Source organism: Symphalangus syndactylus, chromosome 5, assembly GCF_028878055.3.
Source record: "Symphalangus syndactylus isolate Jambi chromosome 5, NHGRI_mSymSyn1-v2.1_pri, whole genome shotgun sequence".
In the NCBI taxonomy this organism is placed as follows: Eukaryota; Metazoa; Chordata; class Mammalia; order Primates; family Hylobatidae; genus Symphalangus; species Symphalangus syndactylus.
Window position 1 is genome coordinate 35,900,810 of NC_072427.2, and position 20,383 is coordinate 35,921,192.

Below are 20,383 nucleotides of genomic sequence, written 5' to 3' on the forward strand. Positions count from 1 at the left end.
GTTCCCTGACCCTCTCTGCAGCCCCTACCTTGAGGACCCAGGAAGTTGCACCAAGCTTGGCCTCAGGAGGGGTTCATTGGATCAGGGAAGAGAAAGGCCTGGCTCCCTAGGAGGCCCTTTTCAAAAATTGGTGCCAAATGCACTCTGCCCTTAGATATGGTATTGACTGGGGCACGTAGCCAACACCTTCTGAGCACTAGCGACCTGGAATGTCACCATCCTGCCTTGGCCCAGGCCACAGGGTGGTAGCTGGTCCCGGGAACTGGAGACTACAATTTTTGTCTTACAGTGGGATGGTCCTTTTGGCAGAGGAAGAGGGGCCTCTCCATAGCAGACAGGAGAACTGGGGAGCTAGTGCTTAGCTGGGCAAATTATCAGAGGCTTCAGCTTTTAGGGGCATCCTGACAAAGAATCAGAGAATGGTGTTAATTTCAAAAACAAAATTAAAGAAACCACTCCTAAATTCCTTTTTTTTTTTTAAACAATAAAGTTCTTAACTCCAGGTCCTGCTGGTATTTTATATGGCATGATCCTTCTCAAGCTTGTGATCTTAAGACCCCTAGTCTGCTAAAGAGTAAACTTGGTGCCCTCTGGCATGACAGGGAGAACTGGGTCAAAGGCCTACCCTCCCCACCCTGGGGACTGGGCCTCCCCTGCCCACCCTGGGGACTGGAGGGGTGGGGGCAGCATTGGAATTTGGGTGGCGAATTTCCAAACCGAGAAATGCCACCTAATGGCCCTGCCTTGGCTGATCCACAGAGACAGCAATCCAGGCCTTCTGCCCATTTTAAAACCAGTGCACTAGAAAATCACAAAAGCCAGCTGGACTTAGACTGACCTTTTTCCTTTTTTTTTGTCTTTTTGTCTTGGGGTGCCTGACCTTCCTCCTATCCTGGCCTTCTTTCCCCAAAGAGAGAGAATCCAGTGCGGTAAGTGTTGGCACTCTGGAACCTGGAGGGGTGTTTGGGTGCTGGGAGGAGGTGGGACGCGGGGCTCCCAGAATCGCGGGCCTGAGACCAGTCAGTTGGTGTCCAAAGCTTGCTTCTGGGTTCCCGGTTCTGCTGTGTGGGTTGTAACTGGGAATTTTGTTGTTTGTTTACTCTTGCTGAGCTGGGAGTCCTGGCTTCAGTGCTGATGTCTTAGTCCAGAGCCAGTGGTTGGGTGAGGGGTAGTTACTGTCATAAAATGGGAGCTGCTGTCATCACCTGTTGAGAGTAACCTTCAGTTGTGGAAGCCCTTCATCTCTCCAGGCTTTAGGTCTGTGATTTGTCAAATGACGAGCTTGGGCTAAATGAGCTCTAACTCCCTTTCATATGAGAGGTGATACTTTGAGAGGTCAGCTGACCAGCCCTGGATCTTCCATTGCGAGGGGCTTTGTGGAGTCTCTGGGCTAAACCCAGGGCTAAGTACCGAGGTGTCCCATGTTCAGGGCCAAGGTTTTTACTTACCCCCCCCGCTAGGATGCCTCCTGTATGATCTTGCATCCTCTCATTCCCTTCAAACGCCTGCAGTTTCTCCCTGCTCTGGGCTTTCACTCGATTTAAGAAAGTGCTAGCAGGCGAGCATTAAGGCCAGGCCGCCTGCGTGTCTGCCAGCTCTGAGATTTGTTGTAAATCTTTCTGATCACACTGAGGCTCCGAGGTTCTGTTTCAAGTGAATAAGCCTTCTGAATAAGCGCAGTGGAGTCTGGATAAAAAAAATCCTCCAGCGATTAGCAAAGCTATTTTATTCCTCATCGCCGTCCTTGTATCTGGGGCCATCTAATCTGTTAGGATGGCTTTGGTTATTACCTCGTGTTAAGTAGGACTTGGAAGGTCAGGCAGTTAACTAACCATCTAGACAGCAGCTTCCTTGCGCAGCTCTCTCCAATCCAACCCTCCTTCCCTTCCTGGCCCTCCCCCAACCCAGGCTGACTTTTTAAACTTCCCATTAATAGTGAGGCTGGCGTCCTTTGCCTCTTGCCCCGCCTACATGCTCAGAAATCCAGGACCACATTTGGGCTGAGGAATGGCTAGGTACCTAAGAGAGGAGTCATTGAAGCTGAAAATCCATGTTCGCTGCCCCAGTACTGATCCTCTAACATGCCATTTTCAGAGAGGCAGTTTGCCTAGATAGGAGGAGGCCTGGATTGGACATTTTAAGGCTGAGGTCTGCTCCCAGCTTTATGAGACCCTGTGTAGTTCTCTTGGCCTCTCTGAGCCTCAGTTTCCTTATCCATCCATGGGAATAATTCCTGCTTGACCAACCTCTCAGCTTTGTTTAGGAAGACCCATTATAACCTGACTGAGGATCCAGATTATCTGGCTAGCAGGGGCCCACTTCAGTGGAATTGGAGGGGGAGTGGGAAGCCCAGCACTCTCTAAAGAGCATGAGTCTTTACCTCATTCTCATCCCTATTGGCTTCTGGCGTTGTGCCCCATCTGTGAAAGTTTTCTGCTAAAAGACCCCCCCGGGAACCCGCAAGAGCTGGGCTGTTTACTATGCTCGCTGAGGTCCATGCATGGCACACATGGGCCTCAGGAAACTCCAATGGGAATGAATCAAGATGCTGGGCAGAGGCAGCAGTGGGCAGTTCAGGGCCGAGGCTGTGCGCATGGCATGTGGCATGGTGATGGTGTCAGGGGCGGTGTAGACTGAAATAATCAGGCTTTGGAAACCAGGTTGTCAACAGATGAGGCCTACGGCAGGAAGGACAAGGCTGTGTCAGAGTGGGAGGGGGGATGGGGGGACAGGCTGGAAGCTGTCCCAGAAGGGGTTAGTCTGGAGTCCAATTAGTGGTAGCTTCATTCATATTTCCTTGCCTAGCCGAAGCAATAAAAAATACTTAGTTTTTTGGCCGCCTGCCAGCCAGAGGCGGGCTGGATCGATGCCGCTAAATGCCTGACATGACTCTCCGGTAGCGGCGAGGGTTTTCAGCCTGACTGCATGAGAAGAAAGAGCTCGCTGTTCTCCCGAGCTGAGCACCGGGTCGCAAGGAGAAACACGAGCAGCCGCACGCCCCCTCCCCTGCCCGCCCGCCTGCAAGGGGCAGCCAGTGCGAGGGGCTGGAAGCATTTCTGCTTAGCACAGGGTGGCCACCACCGTCAGAGGAAATGAAATGAAATGACGGTGATTTTTCTGCCGGCGATTGCAGCAGCTAATTGAATTGCGGCTGTGCGCGCATCACCGCCGCTCCTGCACGGCTGTGGGGAAGGTTGAGCTGCAGTTCCATTATAACCTCCATGTTTTCTTCAAGGCTTGATAACTCTGCCATTTTAATTTGCCTCAGGCAGAAACTTGGCAGGGTAGGGCTGCCCAGAACCCGGCTTAGGAAAGGAAATTAAGTTTTGAGGCTGGTTGCCGCACTATTCCCACCGAATACCGCTCAGCCCCGTTCCCTCCAAGTGGCCCTTGCCCCTGAGCCACCCTTGGCCTCTGGGAAGTGGAGAAGGGAAGCCTTATTCCACTTGCCTTCTGATGCTCTTCTCTTCTGAACAGATGTCCCTCTGGGTCTCCATGTGACCTCCTGTGTTGCATGGGAACTGGGACCCGGGATGGCCTGTCCTTTTCTTCCAGCTCCATCATAGCTGGACCATGAGCTCCTGGAGGGCAGGGATTGTGCCTCATTCAGTCTGCCACTTCTGGCCTGCAGCACCAGGGCTGACCCAGGGCAGCTGCTCGGAAATTGGTGGGTGGGTGAAGGTAAAGTTTGGACTCAGAAAGGAGTCAACCTCACAAATATTGTAGAGGGGTATTGGTCCTGATATTATTCTCTGGGCACAGAGGTTTGCTGGCAGGTGCCCTTGCCAGTTGCACTTCCCTCCCTCTCCCCCAGCTCAGTGGTAACAGCCCCATGGTGATTTCTGACCACTATCAACCCCCAGGACTGCTCCGTCATCTTCCCTCTTCCTAGGCCTCCCATCCCAAAGGCTTCTCATCCCATTGGCTTTATAGTTGAGGCAGAACTCACAAAAATTTGGGGTTCCCTTTGTGCCACCTTCTGCTAGGGGAGCTTGGGCACATTGGCCAACCTCTCGGGGTCTCCACTTGGTGATGGCTACAGAGGCGGTGACTGTCCCTGCCCTTGCTCCTTTTCCTGTCTATCAGAGGGAAAGGCTTCATGACATGGCATTTTTGTTTTTTTACAACCCTGGTGTTTCTCCAGAGTAGCTGACAGCCTCACCATGGAGGCGGAGGTGTTCACACAGAATGCTCGGCTGCTCATCTCCACTGGGAAGTTGGTGGCTGCCTGACGCCCTCCTTCCCTATCAATCTCCCCATTCCTGTTGGGCTCAGCAAATGAAGTATTGCTCATGGCCCCCGCCTGTCAGCTCAGATCCATCTTACAAGACTCAGCGCAAATTCCACTTATCCCTCCTTTGAGCAAATGAGTGTAGCAAGCGTGAGATGGGTGGTGAATGAAACCCAGGTGACCCTCGCCCTCACGGAGCGTAGTCACACAGGCCAGAAGGCAGATGGCTTACTGCAGGGTTAATTACTTAATAGCAGTGCGGAGCTGCAAAAGAGAATTGGGGATGTGCCCAGGGCATCTCCCCAGGGACTCAGTCTCAGGGGAGTGGGGAAGTCTTCCCTGGCAAGGCTCTGATGGAGCCACGATCTGCAGGGCAGAGAGGAGTTCAGCTTCTCTTCCCTCCCCTGACCTCTGTGTCACCTGCACTTAGCTGTGTGCGGATGTGTGAATTGTTCCACGCAGCAGAAAGTTTTAACCCCAAACCCTCTTCTTCCTTCCAGAATAACTCTGTGTCACCCTCGGAAAGCCTCCGGGCCAGTGAGAAGCACCGGGGCTCTGCGGACTACAGCATGGAAGCCAAGAAGCGGAAGGCGGAGGAGAAGGACAGCTTGAGCCGATATGTACGTCCAAGGCGCCGTGGCACCACTGGGATTTCTGTTGGGTAGGGCAGGGGGTGTCTGCAGGGCCCAAGCTGTGGCCAGGGTCCTCTTGTGGTTGGCAGTGAGTCAGAGAAACACAGGTGGCGATAGGGGGCCCTATTGAGGAGGGCAGGGTGGGGACAGGGCTAGGGTGAAGTTCACACACACTGTAAGCTTGCAAGCCACTGTGGGGTGGAGGGGGATGGGGAGGTCATCCTGGTCTCCGTGGGGTCTCTTCCCACAGACAGGCCAACAACCCCATGCTGCTGTCATGGTGCTGCCGGAATCCCACTTGGCTCTAAGGGGCTGCTCCCAGTGCCCCCCAAAATGTGGACCCTACAGTCCTCTCAGTTGGCCCCAGGCATGCACTCACTTGGCCACCCAGTCATGGCTTTTACTAGCCTTTTAATAGGATGCCCCCGGCACGTGAGACCCTAGTGGAAGCATGGCTGTTGTGTTTCCCCTGTGTCAGGCTGAGAGCTGGGACAGAGGGAAGGGGAGGATATGGTGCAGGGCCTCAGTGGTCTTGCACCCAGCCCTCTTCAGCCACATGGCTGCTGTGTGGCTTTGGACACATTGAGCACCTGAAGGACACTCAGCTGTGTTTCTGTGAGAGGAGGCAAGTTACCATCCCACACAGACGGGTGGGAATGACCAGGTGAGAGCAGCACACTGACTGTGAAGGATGGTGGATGTGAAACCAGCTGGGAAGAAGGTTCTGGCTTCAGAGAGAAGCAGAAGGGCAGGCTGTGGGGGCAGGGGCTTAGAACTGCTATGTTGGAGCGGGTGTCAGTGCGGCTGCCCAGTGGGTACAGGAGTGGAGTAACCTGGGGACTGGGCTAGGGGACAGCTTCACAGGGAGACCGTGTTGAGCTGGAGTGGAGCCTGTTGAAGGGCAGGGCTGGAGTAGAAAGCATGGACTTTGGGGTTTGGCCCAGCTTCAGGTCCTGGCCAGTAGAAGGACAGGGTGGTTTGGGCTCAGTCAGGGGTGGGGAAAGTATGGCGTCTTACTGACCAGTTGGCTTCTCTCTTGGTTGCAGGACAGTGATGGGGACAAGAGTGATGATCTGGTGGTGGATGTTTCCAATGAGGTATGGGCAGGCCTGGTCACAAGGGGGCTCTTGGTTTGGAATTATTCCTCCCCAGGGTGGGATCTATTCTGTGTTCTAGTATTACTGGCAGCCTGAGCAGGGAGACAAGGCCTCCAGTCTTGGGGTCTCAGGGGGTCAAGAGGAGCAGGGCAGGGCTTTGCTGCATGGTGTCCAGGCATTTATGGGCCCAGAGGGCCTCCTGCAGTGGGTCTCCAGAGAGACACCCCCAAAGATCCCAGGTGGGGGCCATCTTCTATTCCCCGTGATCCTCCATCCCCCCAGGGGCTCAGCCTCAGGGGCCTGAGGAGGAGCTGGAGAGCATCTACACTCGGCCAAACCCAGCCATGCTGATTGAAATCCTGAACTTGTGTTTGACATTGGGCAGATCACCCTTCCAGTCTCTCTAGGCCTCAGTCAGACCAGATGGTTAAGAGTTAGTTTCCCCTCGGCCGGGCGCGGTGGCTCACGCTTGTAATCCCAGCACTTTGGGAGGCCGAGGCGGGCGGATCATGAGGTCAGGAGATCGAGACCACGGTGAAACCCTGTCTCTACTAAAAATACAAAAAATTAGCCGGGCGTGGTGGCGGGCGCCTGTAGTCCCAGCTACTCGGAGAGGCTGAGGCAGGAGAATGGCGTGAACCTGGGAGGCGGAGCTTGCAGTGAGCCGAGATCGCGCCACTGCACTCCAGCCTGGGTGAGAGAGCGAGACTCCGTCTCAAAAAAAAAAAAAAAAAGAGTTAGCTTCCCCTCACTGGGGCCTCCAGTCTTTCAGCCAAGCTCGTCTTCCCATCACCCATGCCCTCTCTCTTCCCACTCCTAGAGCAGGGATGCCTCAAGGCTGGCTGTTGCTTTCAGTGCATCTCTGCATCACTTGTGTTTTCAGGACCCCGCAACGCCCCGGGTCAGCCCGGCACACTCCCCTCCTGAAAATGGGCTGGACAAGGCCCGTAGCCTGAAAAAAGATGCCCCCACCAGCCCCGCCTCGGTGGCCTCTTCCAGTAGCACACCTTCCTCCAAGACCAAAGACCTTGGTCATGTATGTGGGGTCTGGGTGGAAGGGAGTGGGAAGGGAGCGGCAGGGACTGGAGCTGGGGTGGTGCCAATTGGCAGGCAGAGGGGTGGAGTGGAAGAAGCTGGATGGGTGATTGGTCCTGGTTTACCTCCTGTGCCTGCTGGGCCTGTGCTAATGAGTTAACATTTCTGAGCCTTGGTTGCTACGTCTGTAAAATGGGAGTGATCACCCCAGTCCCTGCCAAACAAGGTTGGGTAAGGATTGAGAAGCTGTTCGGCAGAAGCTTCAAAAGGGGCTGGCTCTGGGCTTCACGTTGGGACCGGCACCAGTTGTGCCCGGCTCCTAGGGGAATGGAAGCCTCATGGCCTCTCTTGTTCTGCATCTCCTGTCTTCAGAACGACAAATCCTCCACCCCTGGGCTCAAGTCCAACACACCAACCCCAAGGAACGACGCCCCAACTCCAGGCACCAGCACGACCCCAGGGCTCAGGTCGATGCCGGGTAAACCTCCGGGCATGGACCCGATAGGTATAATGGGTAGGCACCATGGGCTGGGTTAATCTGATTGGGGGGAGGGGGTCTGCCCCTGGCCAGGGCAGGGGTGACACACAAGCATGGGATAGAGCACAGGCAGTGTCTCCCAGGGCCTGCCCTTGGGGACTTCACAGTCAGATTTGAGGGGGTGATGCCAGGGTTTCTGGGGCCCCTGCTGGGCCAGACGTGAAAGCAGCATCAGACAGGTCAGGGCTCCCAAGATCTGTTCCCACTCCTGTTACTAGTCCAGTGAGGCTCTAAGCAAGCCCGTTTGGGCCTCCATATCCTTCTCTGTAAAAAGAGATGGGTGCATCTGCCAAGCTCTAAGCTTCTTTGGCTCTGAAGGCAGGGATCTCAGTTGGGTGGGTTCAGTCTGAGAGGACTGCCTGGAGCAGGCAGCTTAAGAATGCAGGGACGGTTATTGCTGGGTGAGGCGGCCATGGTCATGTCCCGATCCCCCTAAGGCCCACCTCCCTGACGCCCATCCCTTGCAGCCTCGGCTCTGCGCACGCCCATCTCCATCACCAGCTCCTATGCGGCGCCCTTCGCCATGATGAGCCACCACGAGATGAACGGCTCCCTCACCAGTCCTGGAGCCTACGCCGGCCTCCACAACATCCCACCCCAGATGAGCGCCGCCGCCGCCGCTGCGGCCGCTGCCTACGGCCGATCGCCAATGGTGAGCTTTGGAGCTGTACGTAGACCTTTTGGCTCCTTTCTTGGGGACTGGGCGCGGTGTGGGGAGCCAGTGGGGGTTGGAGGGGTGCTCCCCACATGCTAAAGGGGGCCCTTCAGGGTCTCAAGGCCAGGCAGCTGCCCCTGTGGGGAGAAGGTATATCGGAAACAATTGAGACTTGGCTGGAAGGGCACACACTTCGGGGCTAGCAGACCAGGGTTCCATCCCCTACTGGCCTGTGAGCTGCCCTGTGACCTCATGCAAAGCAGCCTCCCTTTCAGTCTGCGAAACGGGGCCGACATCTGGCTTTCCCGGCTCTGGGGGGTGGGAGTTCCAGGGCGAGTCAGGTGATGTCCATGGAGCAAGGGTCTCATAGATGGGACTGGTCGTTATAAGACTTTGCATTGTGGTGAATGAATAATAAGAGTTAGGGGCTGGGCACAGTGGCTCATGCCTGTAATCCCAGCACTTTGGGAGGCCAAGGTGGGTGGATCACCTGAGGTCAGGAGATCGAGACCAGCCTGGCCAGCCAACATGGTGAAACCTCATCTCTACTAAAAATACAAAAATTAGCCAGGCATGGTGGCAGGTGCTATTCGGGAGGTGGAGGCAGGAGACTCACTTGAACCCGGGAGGCGGAGGTTGCAGTGAGCCAAGATCACGCCACTGCACTCCAGCTTGGGCGGCAGAGCCAGACTCCATCTCAAAAAATAAAAAGAAGAGTTAAGGTTGGCGGGGAGAGGGGCCCTTTTTTAGGAGACAGTTTTCCTTTTTACCTTCTGGACCTGGGGTGGCCTCCTCTCCACTGGCAGGATCACAGGAGAGGAAAGAAGTAGGGCAGGGCCAGCTCTGCCTTGCAGAATAGGGAGGATGCTGGTTCAGAGTGGGGGTCTGCACTGTCACCCCCTCCCTGCCACGGGCCCTCCTGGGCCTGTGTCTCCTCTGAATCAATGGGCTCTGCTCTGCTCAGCTTGTCTCTTGGGTTACAAAGTGGCAGAGCCGTGCAGGCAGGACCCCGGGTGGGTGGTGGAGGATGCAGGGGTGGGGATGTGTGGCAGCACGGCTGATGGAGGGCTGTCTTGCCTTGCTTTCCAGGTTGGTTTTGACCCTCACCCCCCAATGCGGGCCACAGGCCTCCCCTCAAGCCTGGCCTCCATTCCTGGAGGAAAACCGTAAGCTTTGGCTATACTTACTGCATGCTTTGTAGGATGGGCAGGAGAGAGCACTCCACCCCCTCTTCCAACAACGCCCCTCATCCCTTGACCAAGGGTTTGCCCTGGTGCATGTCCCTTTGGAAAGGTATCTGTCCCTCTGGAGGCATCGAGGGCTGGTTGCAACCCCAGGAAACTGTAGCCAAGCCACACTTCTGAGCACCCACAGAAGCTCCCTCCAACAGAGGAGCCATGGGGTTAGCTAAGTACGTGGCCACTGGGCTGGGAGAGAAGGAACACTCCTCACCGAGTCACCTGGAGCTGTGGTGGGCCTTGCTGACTCCTTTGGGTTCGACCTACTGGGAAGGCCCCAGTGCTGCTGGTCGCAGGCCCTTCCCTGTCAGCAGTGCTTCCCTCCCCTGGAGGGCACACTCTCCCCAGCCCTGCACTTCCTCGGGTTGCTAGGAAACTAAAAGATTGAGCCTACAGATAATGCCGAGACACTGCCTGACACAGTCCTCTAATTGTCCACGAGAATCTAGATGCTGATTGAGAGGGCACCCACCAGAGCCTGAAACAGCGGGCAGGCTGGGCTGGCTCCCCACTGGCTCTGACACGGACTTTCCCATTTGCTACTGGAGGGGCAAGCAGATCCCTTCCCCAATACCACCGGCTCCTAAAGCAAGAGGTGGCATTTCAGCCAGGCCCTTTCCAGGGTTGGCATGTTGGGGGAATGTATGGATCATGGGAAAGGGCATTCCAGGACATCTGTGGGTTTCTGGTCTGATTTGGAGCAAGGATATATAACTGGGTGTAAAAATCAAAGCTGGTCTGTTAATCACTCTCCACCCCGATGGAGCCATCCCAGTACATGGGGTTACTGGGTTCGAAAGGTTTCAGAGCAGAGGGGCCTGGAGGCAGGGCAGCCAGTCGGGGGTGGTGCAGGTGACCTGGGCCAGGCCTGTGGGAACTCTGAGGGGCCGGGATGGATGGCAGCAGTGACAGTTCTCACCTTTTCAGAGCATACTCATTCCATGTGAGCGCTGATGGGCAGATGCAGCCCGTGCCCTTCCCCCACGACGCCCTGGCAGGCCCCGGCATCCCACGGCATGCCCGGCAGATCAACACACTCAGCCACGGGGAGGTGGTGTGTGCTGTGACCATCAGCAACCCCACGAGGCACGTCTACACAGGTGGCAAGGGCTGCGTGAAGATCTGGGACATCAGCCAGCCAGGCAGCAAGAGCCCCATCTCCCAGCTGGACTGCCTGGTGAGAATCCCAGGGCCACCGTGACTCCTCCAGCTGGTGTAGGAGGATGGGGCAGCCTGGGCCACAGGGGAGAGCCCCAGGGCCCGGCTCAGCATCGTATTGGCTGAGCAACTTTAGGCAAGCTGACTAACCTCTCTGAGCCTCAGTTGTGCCTTCTCTGTGTGGGGCTGATACTGACCTCCTGGTATTCATGAAAGATCAAAGGGTTGTGAATTTGAGGAATGGAGACAGCCTGGCAGCTGCTGGGTATAGGGGAGGCTGTAAGCAGGACTGGTGAGGGTGCTCGGTGTTGCTGGACAGGACTCTCCTGGTGCCCAGGAGGGGAAGTAGGCAGCACTCAGCCCTGCCCCTTCTCCCTCCAGAACAGGGACAATTACATCCGCTCCTGCAAGCTGCTCCCTGATGGGCGCACGCTCATCGTGGGCGGCGAGGCCAGCACGCTCACCATCTGGGACCTGGCCTCGCCCACGCCCCGCATCAAGGCCGAGCTGACGTCCTCGGCTCCCGCCTGTTACGCCCTGGCCATCAGCCCTGACGCCAAAGTCTGCTTCTCCTGCTGCAGCGATGGGAACATTGCTGTCTGGGACCTGCACAACCAGACCCTGGTCAGGTGAGCCGGCAGGAGGGAGCATTAGTGCCTTGTCCTGGGGAAGTTTTTACCCATCCTGCCTGGTCTTGTTTGCTGTGACCTTGGCCCTGTCTGAGGCACTGTAGAGTGGCCAGAACGGTTGGGATGAGGGATGCACAGGTGAAAAGACAGCTCCGTCTGCCTTATGTGAGGGACAGAGGAGGGAGGGCCATTGGGCCCAGGAGCTTGGAGAGGGCTCTGGGAAGAAAGTGGAGCTGAAGCATGTCTGGGAGAGTGGAGGTCAGATTAGTGGAGCAAGCAGAGAGGCCGGGAGCAGAGGCCCGGAGACCAGATTAGGGAGACCTGACGGGGAAGCCACATCACATGGTGGCTAAACAAGCCTCAGGACAAAACTGCTGGGTTTGAATCCTGCCTCCACTATGACCTAGTGCAAGTCGCTGAACCCCTGCAGCTCAGTTTCTTCCTGTGTAAAACAGCGACAGTGGAGCATCTTCCTCTGACTGTGCTGCAGTGCAAAGGCAGACGGGTGCCTGGCCCAGCTGATTCTTGTATACATGGGCTGTGTGTGTTATTCAGCGTGTTCATGGATGGCCTCAGCCCCATAGTTCATGCAGGGTGAAGAGATAGATTAAGAGGGCAAATTGAGGGCGTGTGGAATGCGAGCTAAGGGGCTGTGTCCTAAAGGCAGTGGGGCCCTGCATTCTTTATCAGTCATCTCTTGCGTAGCTTCCCCAGGGCCTTCCTGCCTTCCTCACCTTCCTGAGCCTCCAGCTCCACCTCCTCCAGAGGCCTACCCTGGAGGGGTTCAGTCTCAGAAGGCTGGTGCAAGGTCCCCTTTTCACCTCCCCCGGCCCCCCCCCCCCCCCATTTCCCAGGGGACTTGTCCCTGGGCAAACCCTTCTGTGGAACTGGAAAGAGGCCGGGCTAGCTTTGCTGCAAGTTCGCTAAGGGACCATGCGCATAGTGCACTCTTCTGGGCCTCAGTTTCCTCTTCTGCTCAGACTGCCCCTGGGATGGCTGCCACCTGGCAGTCCATGGTTCCCGGGACTCACCCTCCTCCCTGCTTGGCTTTCGTAGGCAGTTCCAGGGCCACACGGATGGGGCCAGCTGCATAGACATCTCCCACGATGGCACCAAACTGTGGACAGGGGGCCTGGACAACACGGTGCGCTCCTGGGACCTGCGGGAGGGCCGGCAGCTACAGCAGCATGACTTCACTTCCCAGGTGTGTGGCCCAAGACTCCTCCCTTCCCAAAGAGCAGTGTGTTCCCTCCCTCCGTGGCCCCAGTGACTGGGTCAGGGACAAAGGGACCCTCACAGAGTGGCCACTGCCAAGAGACTTGGGACCAACCTGAGCCATCTGGGAAGGCTTCCTGGAGGAAGCAGCAATGAAACAGATGGAGATGATCTTGGGGTTGGACACATTTCGCCCAACTGTGGAAATTCGATTCATTCTGTGCTGCTATTGAGCACTTTGTCCTCGGCGTCCTCATTCACAAGATGGAAATAATGGTAGCACCCTCCTAGGTCTGATGTGGGCACCTGAAATGATCCCTCTAAAAGCCATAGCCATAAACCCTACTCACAGAAAGCATTCCAGGGATTATTATTTCTTATTTGCATTCCTCACTTTAATATTTTAATCTTAAATATTTAATATTTTAGTGGGTTTTTTTTAAACTCACTTTTTTCTTAAGGAAAGATGAAAGTCTCAGAGACAGAGTAACTGAATGCAAAATGTGTGTGCTTTCTCACCTATAAAATGGGGATGGAAAATGACCTCCCATACTCCTGGGTTATTGGGTGGGTGGGGAGGGACCCTGAGCCTCAGAGGACCTGAGCAGCACCTTTGGGAGCCGCCCTCCTCTTGAGGGCAGAGAATGCTGAGCTCAGTCCATCTCCCCTCCCACCACCTGCAGATCTTCTCGCTGGGTTACTGCCCCACTGGGGAGTGGCTGGCCGTGGGCATGGAGAGCAGCAACGTGGAGGTGCTGCACCACACCAAGCCTGACAAGTACCAGCTGCACCTGCACGAGAGCTGCGTGCTCTCCCTCAAGTTCGCCTACTGCGGTGAGCCTTGGATGGGCCCAGGCCTGATGGAGTGGGGTGGGGAACCCAGGGCAGCCTGGCCCAACGGGACAGAAGAGGGGCCCAAAGCTGATAGAACAAGCTAGGCACTGGAACCAGGCCTCCTGACCCCTGGGCTGGTGCCCCTTCAACACCCTTTAGTGATCTTGTTCCACATCCTTGTTTCTTGGATGCAGATGTCACCATGAGTCATTCAACTGTCCGGACACTAGGCCAGAGCCAGTTCTTGCAGGCTTGGGGCAAAGGAACAGGACAGTAGCAGTGCAGGCAGTTCCTCTCCGTGGTTACAGCCACTGGCTTTGACATTTGATAGCCTTGGATGGGAATTTCTGCTCCTCCACTGACAAGCTGTGCAGTCTTGAACATCTCACCCTCTCTGAACTCTAGTGGATTTTTCTCTCTGGTCGGGAATAGCATGGTGCTCATGGCTTTCAGGGAGCATAAGGGCTTTAACACTTGTAGAGCCCTGGCCCAGTGCCTGCCTGGAGGAAGGGCGCCCACTGACTGCTGTCTTCAGCCAGGTCTCCAGACTCCCAGGGCTTGGATATTTTCAGTATTTCCTGTCGCCTTCCAGTAGTAGAATTTAGAAAGGCCAGTCAACCTCAGTGGCTTTGACAAGAATCTTTTGAGGCAGTGTTATCACTGCAATTAACTTCAAATCCTACCTTTTCCCATCCTAGCCCCACCCAGCCCTCCCCCTGGATTTCAGAGAAAGGCCTTCTCCAGGTGTCCACGTGTCCCATTTGCAAAATGCCTCTCGAAATTGGAGAGTCATACTAGTTAGCAGTTCTCACTGCTTTTCTATGGCAGCTGGCCATGTCTAGGGCAGGTCTTGCTTTAGAGGGCAGTGAGCTACAACCTGATCATGCCTTTGCCTCCCACCTGCAGGCAAGTGGTTCGTGAGCACTGGGAAAGATAACCTTCTCAACGCCTGGAGGACGCCTTATGGAGCCAGCATATTCCAGGTACTGCCCACCATCTGAGTCCTCCTCTGGGTTCCACCCAGAGTTGAAACTTGGCGGTGATGATGGGAGTGAGGATAGCAGGAGGAAGAATAGGAGGAGCCTGGAGCCAGGATCAGACCTGCCCTGGTCCCCTCCCCACCCCTACCTTATGGGGGAGCAAGATGGGTTCTCCCAAGGACCTGGGGACTTCAGCAGGACACACAATCTGCTACTAACGGCTTCTGACCCCTGAGGGCAAAGGCTTTTAAGCCGGGGCGCTTGCCGGACTTGGAGAGCGAGGAATAGCATAAATGTTTTTGCTCTGGGCTGGATGCTGAGCACCTGCAGGAGGTGCGCTGGGCAGCTGGGCACCCGGCAGCCTTGCCCAGAGCAGTGTTCCCTGCTCAAATGAGTGAGTGTTCCCACCTGCATTCAGCACCAGCAGGGACATGGACAGGAAAGAGAGGAGGAAAGGAAGAGGCTTTTTATAATCTACCAGGATCTGGGGCCTGCCATACGGCACTGATTGGCACACACACGTGTGCACACATACACGTGCACTCTTTCCCACACACGATCAAACTCACACTCATTTACTCACGCACACTTGGTCTCCCACACACACTTTCTTCCTCTCTCTCTCTCTTGAGCATCCACACACACACTTGCTTTCTCTCTCACTCCCTCAGCCAACGTGCCGCTTTCTGGACCCAGGCCGAAATGTCTGGTGTCCAGCATGTCACACCTCATTGTTAGGGTCTCTAGTTACAGCACATGCTTCAAACATCAGGTGCCAATCCTTTTCCTAACTCATCAGACTGTGGGCCTGAGCTGCTGACGCCAGCTCCTAGCTCGGAAATGCTTCTTCATATTTGTAAACTCGGAGGAGAAGCTCGTGCTAAAGCGTCCTGTTCTGATCATTATAACTTACTGTAAAGATCACGTGGGGGACTATTACTGAGCTTTTCCTTATGGAAAAGCAGGTGGGAGGGGAGCTGTACCTGAAGAAGCTTCATGGGTGCTTTAAAGCCTCCCCGCCTCCTCTTCACTGCACTGTGCTCCAGGTCGGAGCATCAGAGAGGGGCAGAGGAGGGCAATTGTTTCTGAGAGAACCTAGACGGTGTTGAGCGCTGGAAAATGAATTCCTGTCTTTTTTTCTCCCCACACCCCACGTCTTCCTGCTGCTTCTCCTCGTCTTCCTCCTCCAGTCTAAAGAATCCTCGTCTGTCTTGAGTTGTGACATTTCAGCGGATGACAAATACATTGTAACAGGCTCTGGTGACAAGAAGGCCACAGTTTATGAGGTCATCTACTAAACAAGAACTCCAGCAGGGCTGTCAAACTCTGGGAGAAACCGACTCGGCTCTGACAGGGAGACCCCCAGGCGAGGGGCCCCGAGGATGGTGGAGGATGGGCCGCAGGCAGCCGAGCATTCGGGGCTGTGCTCGGGGCTGTGCTCCAGCCGACTGAGAGGGCGCGTGCCCCGTCACGGTCTGGACTCCTGGGTCTGGATTGATGTGTCCCACAGACTCGGAAGGGTTCTGCTCCTCCTCCTCCCCCTGAACAATGCTGGCAGTTGCTACAAATAGATTTATTGGAGGCTTATGGCTCGGGTTCCCCACAGACCCGCTCATGAGTCTCTGTTTGTTCTTCCCCTTTCTTTTGCCCTGTCCCCGACCTTGGGTCGGGGGTGCTGGTGTGGACCACATTGTTGTGCTGGGGGAGGGTGGGGTCTCTCTTTGCCGATTGTGCAGTGCACAAGATTTGTGAAAAATGTAAATAACAGACTCCTATTGCGGACTGATCAGTGGGAGAGGAGGCCCCTTCCCACCGGAAACTCTGACCGTGTATTTCGCCTGCTGTATTTGTAATCCACTCGTGGTGGTGGCTTTTTTTTTTTTTTTTTTTTTAATAAACAGATGTTCTCACCTGGGAAGAGGAGACAGGGAGGGGAACCAATTGAAGAAAGAGCAGAAAAGTTCTAGAGTGTGGAAAAGGCAACCAGGTTGGCCGTAAGATGCCTGCTGGAATGCGTGTGCCTCCACACGGGTCTGGGCATCCGGACTCAGCACCAGCCGGCCAGACTGAGGGATGGAAGGCACTGAGATGGGGGCCGTCCAGGCGGACATCCGCAGAAACCGAGCTTTCTGTGGTCTCTTGCACTCTGGCTGCCTCTTGCCCTCTGTGTGTCTTTCTTGGTCTCTCTCTCCTCCTCAGCCTGGTCTTTCTCTTTGGTGCACACTTAGTTATTGTTATGAGCAACGGAAGTTCAAAGGAACTCCCTCTCCAGCTCTTCTGAATCTTGGGACACAGCCTAAAAAGGACAAAAAGTTAGAAGACAGCATAGCAACTCAGCTCAGGGAGCTACCAGAGAAAAATAGCAACTGATGTGGGTGCTTTTTTTTTTTTTTTAATTTGAATAAAAAGAATTAGAAGTGATGTCCTTTTATAAAATGCCTTCTCCCCCTTCCCGCCTACAGCCTCTTCCTGTCCCCTTAGAGGGGGGAAAGTGTATAAACCTACAGGGTTGTGAGTCTGAAAAGAGGATCCCCCTCACCCCCACCCTGGGCAGAGCAGTGGGGGCTGGGGGGTGGGAGAGGGGGACACAGATCCTGGCACACTGTGGATATTTCTTACAGATTGCAGTCTCTTGCGGCCCAAACAGGTTAGGTAGACTATCGCCTCTGGCAGGTGCCACCTTTTGGTACCAGCATGTTCTGAGGGGTTAGGATTCGGGTTGGGTTTTTTTTTTTTGTTTTTTTTTTCCTTTTGGTCTTTTTTTTTTTTCTTCTTTTAAAGAAAAGCTAAAGGCCGCTGTGAGTCCTGGTGGCGGGCTCTCCATGGATGTAGCATATCGAAGATAATTTTTATACTGCATTTTTATGGATTATTTTGTAATGTGTGATTCCGTCTGCTGAGGAGGAGGGAGGGGCTCCAGGGAAAGCCACCCACCTTCAGTGAGGTTGCTCCCCAGCTGAGCGCACCGGGTATGGGATGTGGAGGCTGGCGCCACACCCTGTGCCTCTCCAAGGCTGGGCGCATGGGGCATCCAGAGTCTCTCTGGGTCTCAGATGTCCATCTGCCACCTCTCGTTAAGGCTCTAGCCAGAAGGGAGGGTGAGGGTAGAAGAAAGTTATTCCTGAAGAAAAAAAGAATGAAAAGTCATTGTACTGAACTGTTTTTATATTTTTAAAAGTTACTATTTAAAGGTTGGTTTGATTGTTGCGTCTTAATTGCCTCTCCCCACAGTTTGTCAGTCCCGCCCCCCGCCCCCCACCCCCCGGGAAAACAGGCCACTGTCGCTCTCACATTCTGGAGCCTGGGCCAGGGCCAGGGCCATTTCCCATCGATGTGAGCTCTTCTCATCTCACAGCATTCTCCGCGCTGCTCCCACCCCCTTCTCCCCCTCCAGATACCCAACAGCGCAGCAGGGATTTCACAATCCCACACTGTGTCGCCTCCCATCCAAGCGCCAGGGAGGGTGGGGGGTAGGAGCTAAGACTTCCTCTGGACAGATTGGCAGGGCAGAGTTCACTGAGGGGAAGGAAGACCACAAGTTAACACCAAAGTATTGTACAGCTGTCAATGCAAAACTTTTTTGGAAAAAAAATTAAACGTAATGAACTTGAAGCGAAACTGCAAAGTGTCTGTGAACATCTGGACCTTGGAAACCTGCACCATTTTATTTTAAGCTTAACACTTTAGGTGGGACGAGGAGATCTTCAATCTCTAGGTCACAAAGGTGTGTGTTTGAATGATTCAGAAGGAAGCATTTGCAGAAGGGGCAGACCCAGAAATGCAGGTCATTGTCCCCAGGGAGGGAGTCGGGGGCTGGGCGGGAAGAGGAGAGAATGCTGGTGCCCATTCCCGGGTGGTCCCCAGGCTCTTGGATTTAACGCACCCATTAGCAAAAGCTCTCAGGGCACTGGAGATTAACATGGTTTCCAACTCCTTATTTTGTCAAAGTCATTCTCAATCAGCACAAACAACTGCCTGCTGTCATTTCATACAAGAAAGGGAATCTAACATTTACAAAAAAAAAAGGAACGACAATCTCAGCATAAAGCACAGTCTTTATGACTAGAAAGGACAACTGGCCTCTCTCCACACAGAGGGGTCATTTAGCTGGAGAGGGAGGTCCTCTCAGGATTATGGAAGAGACAATGCCAGCAGGTAGAAGGGACCAGACAGACTGCAGTGGGCTACAGCTCTGCCTCAAATGGTTGCAGGGGTGTGAGTGAAACAGCGCTCCTTGGACCATACCTTTCTTGTGTGTCCATCTCTGGGCATTGCAACAGAGGGCTAGGGGGCTGGGAGTAGGCTCTGGCCAGAATAAGATTGCGTGTTTGTCCAGAGCATGAGGTTACCCATGGGAGCCAAGATCAGGGTGGAATTGGGGCTTGCAGGCCCCAGTTTGGCAGAAGAGGAAAATGTCCCTCAGGGAATACTCACCCCCCAGGCTTGTCCTACTGAAAAGCAAGGCCAGTCAGTGTTACTCTTTGAGAGACTGAACCTCTGCAAGGCTGTTCACTGAGATTTCCTGGGCACGCTTAAGGATGGAGAGATGACCAAGATTCAGTCCCTGCCATAGAAGCTCACAGTTCAAGGTGGGGGAGACGATACAGCCCCTTCCTTCATTTGACCTGTGTTCCCACTGCTGCTGTCGTTAATGTCAGCACACTGCGCCTCCCCTGCACTGAGTCTCTCTGCACGTGCTTCCTCCTGCTGCATCTCCCCATCCACCACTCCTCCATTGCTTTCCACCCAACCCTGGCTGGTGGCACGAACCACATCTGGGAGCTTGTTAGAAATCTAGAATGAGCCCCTCAGTCCTACCGAAGCAGAATCTGCATTTTAACATGCTGCCGTGATTCCTGTGCACATCAGTATTTGTGAAGCATTCCAGTCTAAGAGGAGGGGCCCACTCCATGGTAAACCCATTCCCATCCTTAATCCCCCCACGTTGCCTCCTTTTTACTTAACAGGGTGACAGGAGGCCTTGATGCCATTTTTCTGGCCTTTGTCACCCTCCAAGTGTTCCTGTCCTCTTATGCAGAAACCCAGGCTTGTAGCAACCATAGCGTTTACAACATGTCCCTGCACCTATTTGCTTGTCTCTTCCCACCTAGACTAGTTTCCCTGGAGGGCAGTGCGCACGACCTCATCAGCCCAGGGCAGTGCTAGTGAATGATGAGCTTTCACCAGTTTGAGATTATCCTAATTCACAGTGTCTGGCATGATACCCAGGGCATCTGATGCTCAGTAACCCAAGCCCAGAGAAGTGAAATGATGTCTGGAGTGTTTTCAATTCTATTGTGCTGTTTTTGCTCAAAGCAAGATCTGTTTTTTAAAAAATGGAGGGCCATAGTTGTCAGAGGCCAGGTTTAATGGTTTTAGTTCCCATCAAATTATAAACAAATGGGCTGGGCGCGGTGGCTCATTCCTGTAATCCCAGCACTTTGGAAGGCCAAGGCGGGCAGATCACCTGAGGTCAGGAGTTTGAGACCAGCCTGGCCAACATGGTGAAACCCCATCTGTACTAAAAATATGAAAATTAGCTGGGCGTGGTGGTGGACGCCTGTAATCCCAGCTACTCGGGAGGCTGAAGCAGGCGAATCACTTGAACCTGGGAGACGGAGGTTGCAGTGAGCCCAGATCATGCCATTGTAATCCAGTCTAGGCGACAGAGCGAGACTGTCTCAAAAAAAAAAAAAAAGAACAAATGTTTGGGTCATCTCTGGCAATAGCTGACAAAGCCACCCTTTCTAGCTTCCCTCTGAGTCACAGCCCTGTTCCCTGCCCCCAGGTGGTCCCAACCCCAGCGTGGGTAGTAATTATCTAACTTGTAGGGTCTCTGAGAAGGTATGGAGACAGAGATCTGGATGCTGGAGCAAGAAGGATCCTTAGCAAGACTGCTAAATGTTAGGTACTAGCCATCAAATGGTCCATGATGATGCAAGTGTAATTTTTTTTTCCCAATAACTTATTCAGTGCTTACAAATGAGCATCATTTTTAATATAAAGCAAACAAATCTGAACTTTTTAAAAAATTGTATGATTAATGGAGCATTTTTAAACATATACCAAAATTGGACCTTTTATATTTGAAGAGACATGTATACTAAGCCCAATTTTACAGATGGGGCAATGAAGGCCCAG

General features: G+C 54.2%; 1 protein-coding gene across 36 annotated transcripts in view; it reads left to right on the top strand.

The window, feature by feature from the left end:
- The window catches only part of TLE3 (TLE family member 3, transcriptional corepressor), a 50,167-nt gene extending 32,731 nt beyond the window's left edge, over positions 1–17,436 (top strand). For 7 of the 36 annotated variants that reach the window (XM_063640191.1, XM_055277955.2, XM_055277951.2 and 4 more), the window contains 12 exons: positions 4,697–4,851; positions 5,910–5,960; positions 6,844–6,996; positions 7,368–7,500; positions 8,001–8,185; positions 9,278–9,354; positions 10,354–10,603; positions 10,966–11,213; positions 12,270–12,417; positions 13,112–13,262; positions 14,169–14,245; positions 15,433–17,436. In XM_063640191.1, the coding sequence (XP_063496261.1) occupies positions 4,697–4,851; positions 5,910–5,960; positions 6,844–6,996; positions 7,368–7,500; positions 8,001–8,185; positions 9,278–9,354; positions 10,354–10,603; positions 10,966–11,213; positions 12,270–12,417; positions 13,112–13,262; positions 14,169–14,245; positions 15,433–15,540 (1,736 nt within the window). In that variant the 3' untranslated portion in view covers positions 15,541–17,436. Of the gene's footprint in view, positions 1–912; positions 930–4,696; positions 4,852–5,909; positions 5,961–6,843; positions 6,997–7,367; positions 7,510–8,000; positions 8,201–9,277; positions 9,355–10,353; positions 10,604–10,965; positions 11,214–12,269; positions 12,418–13,111; positions 13,263–14,168; positions 14,246–15,432 lie in introns of all 36 variants that reach the window. The other 29 variants (XM_055277936.2, XM_055277937.2, XM_055277943.2 and 26 more) reach the window with 13 other exon arrangements.
- The last annotated feature ends 2,947 nt before the right edge of the window (positions 17,437–20,383 follow it).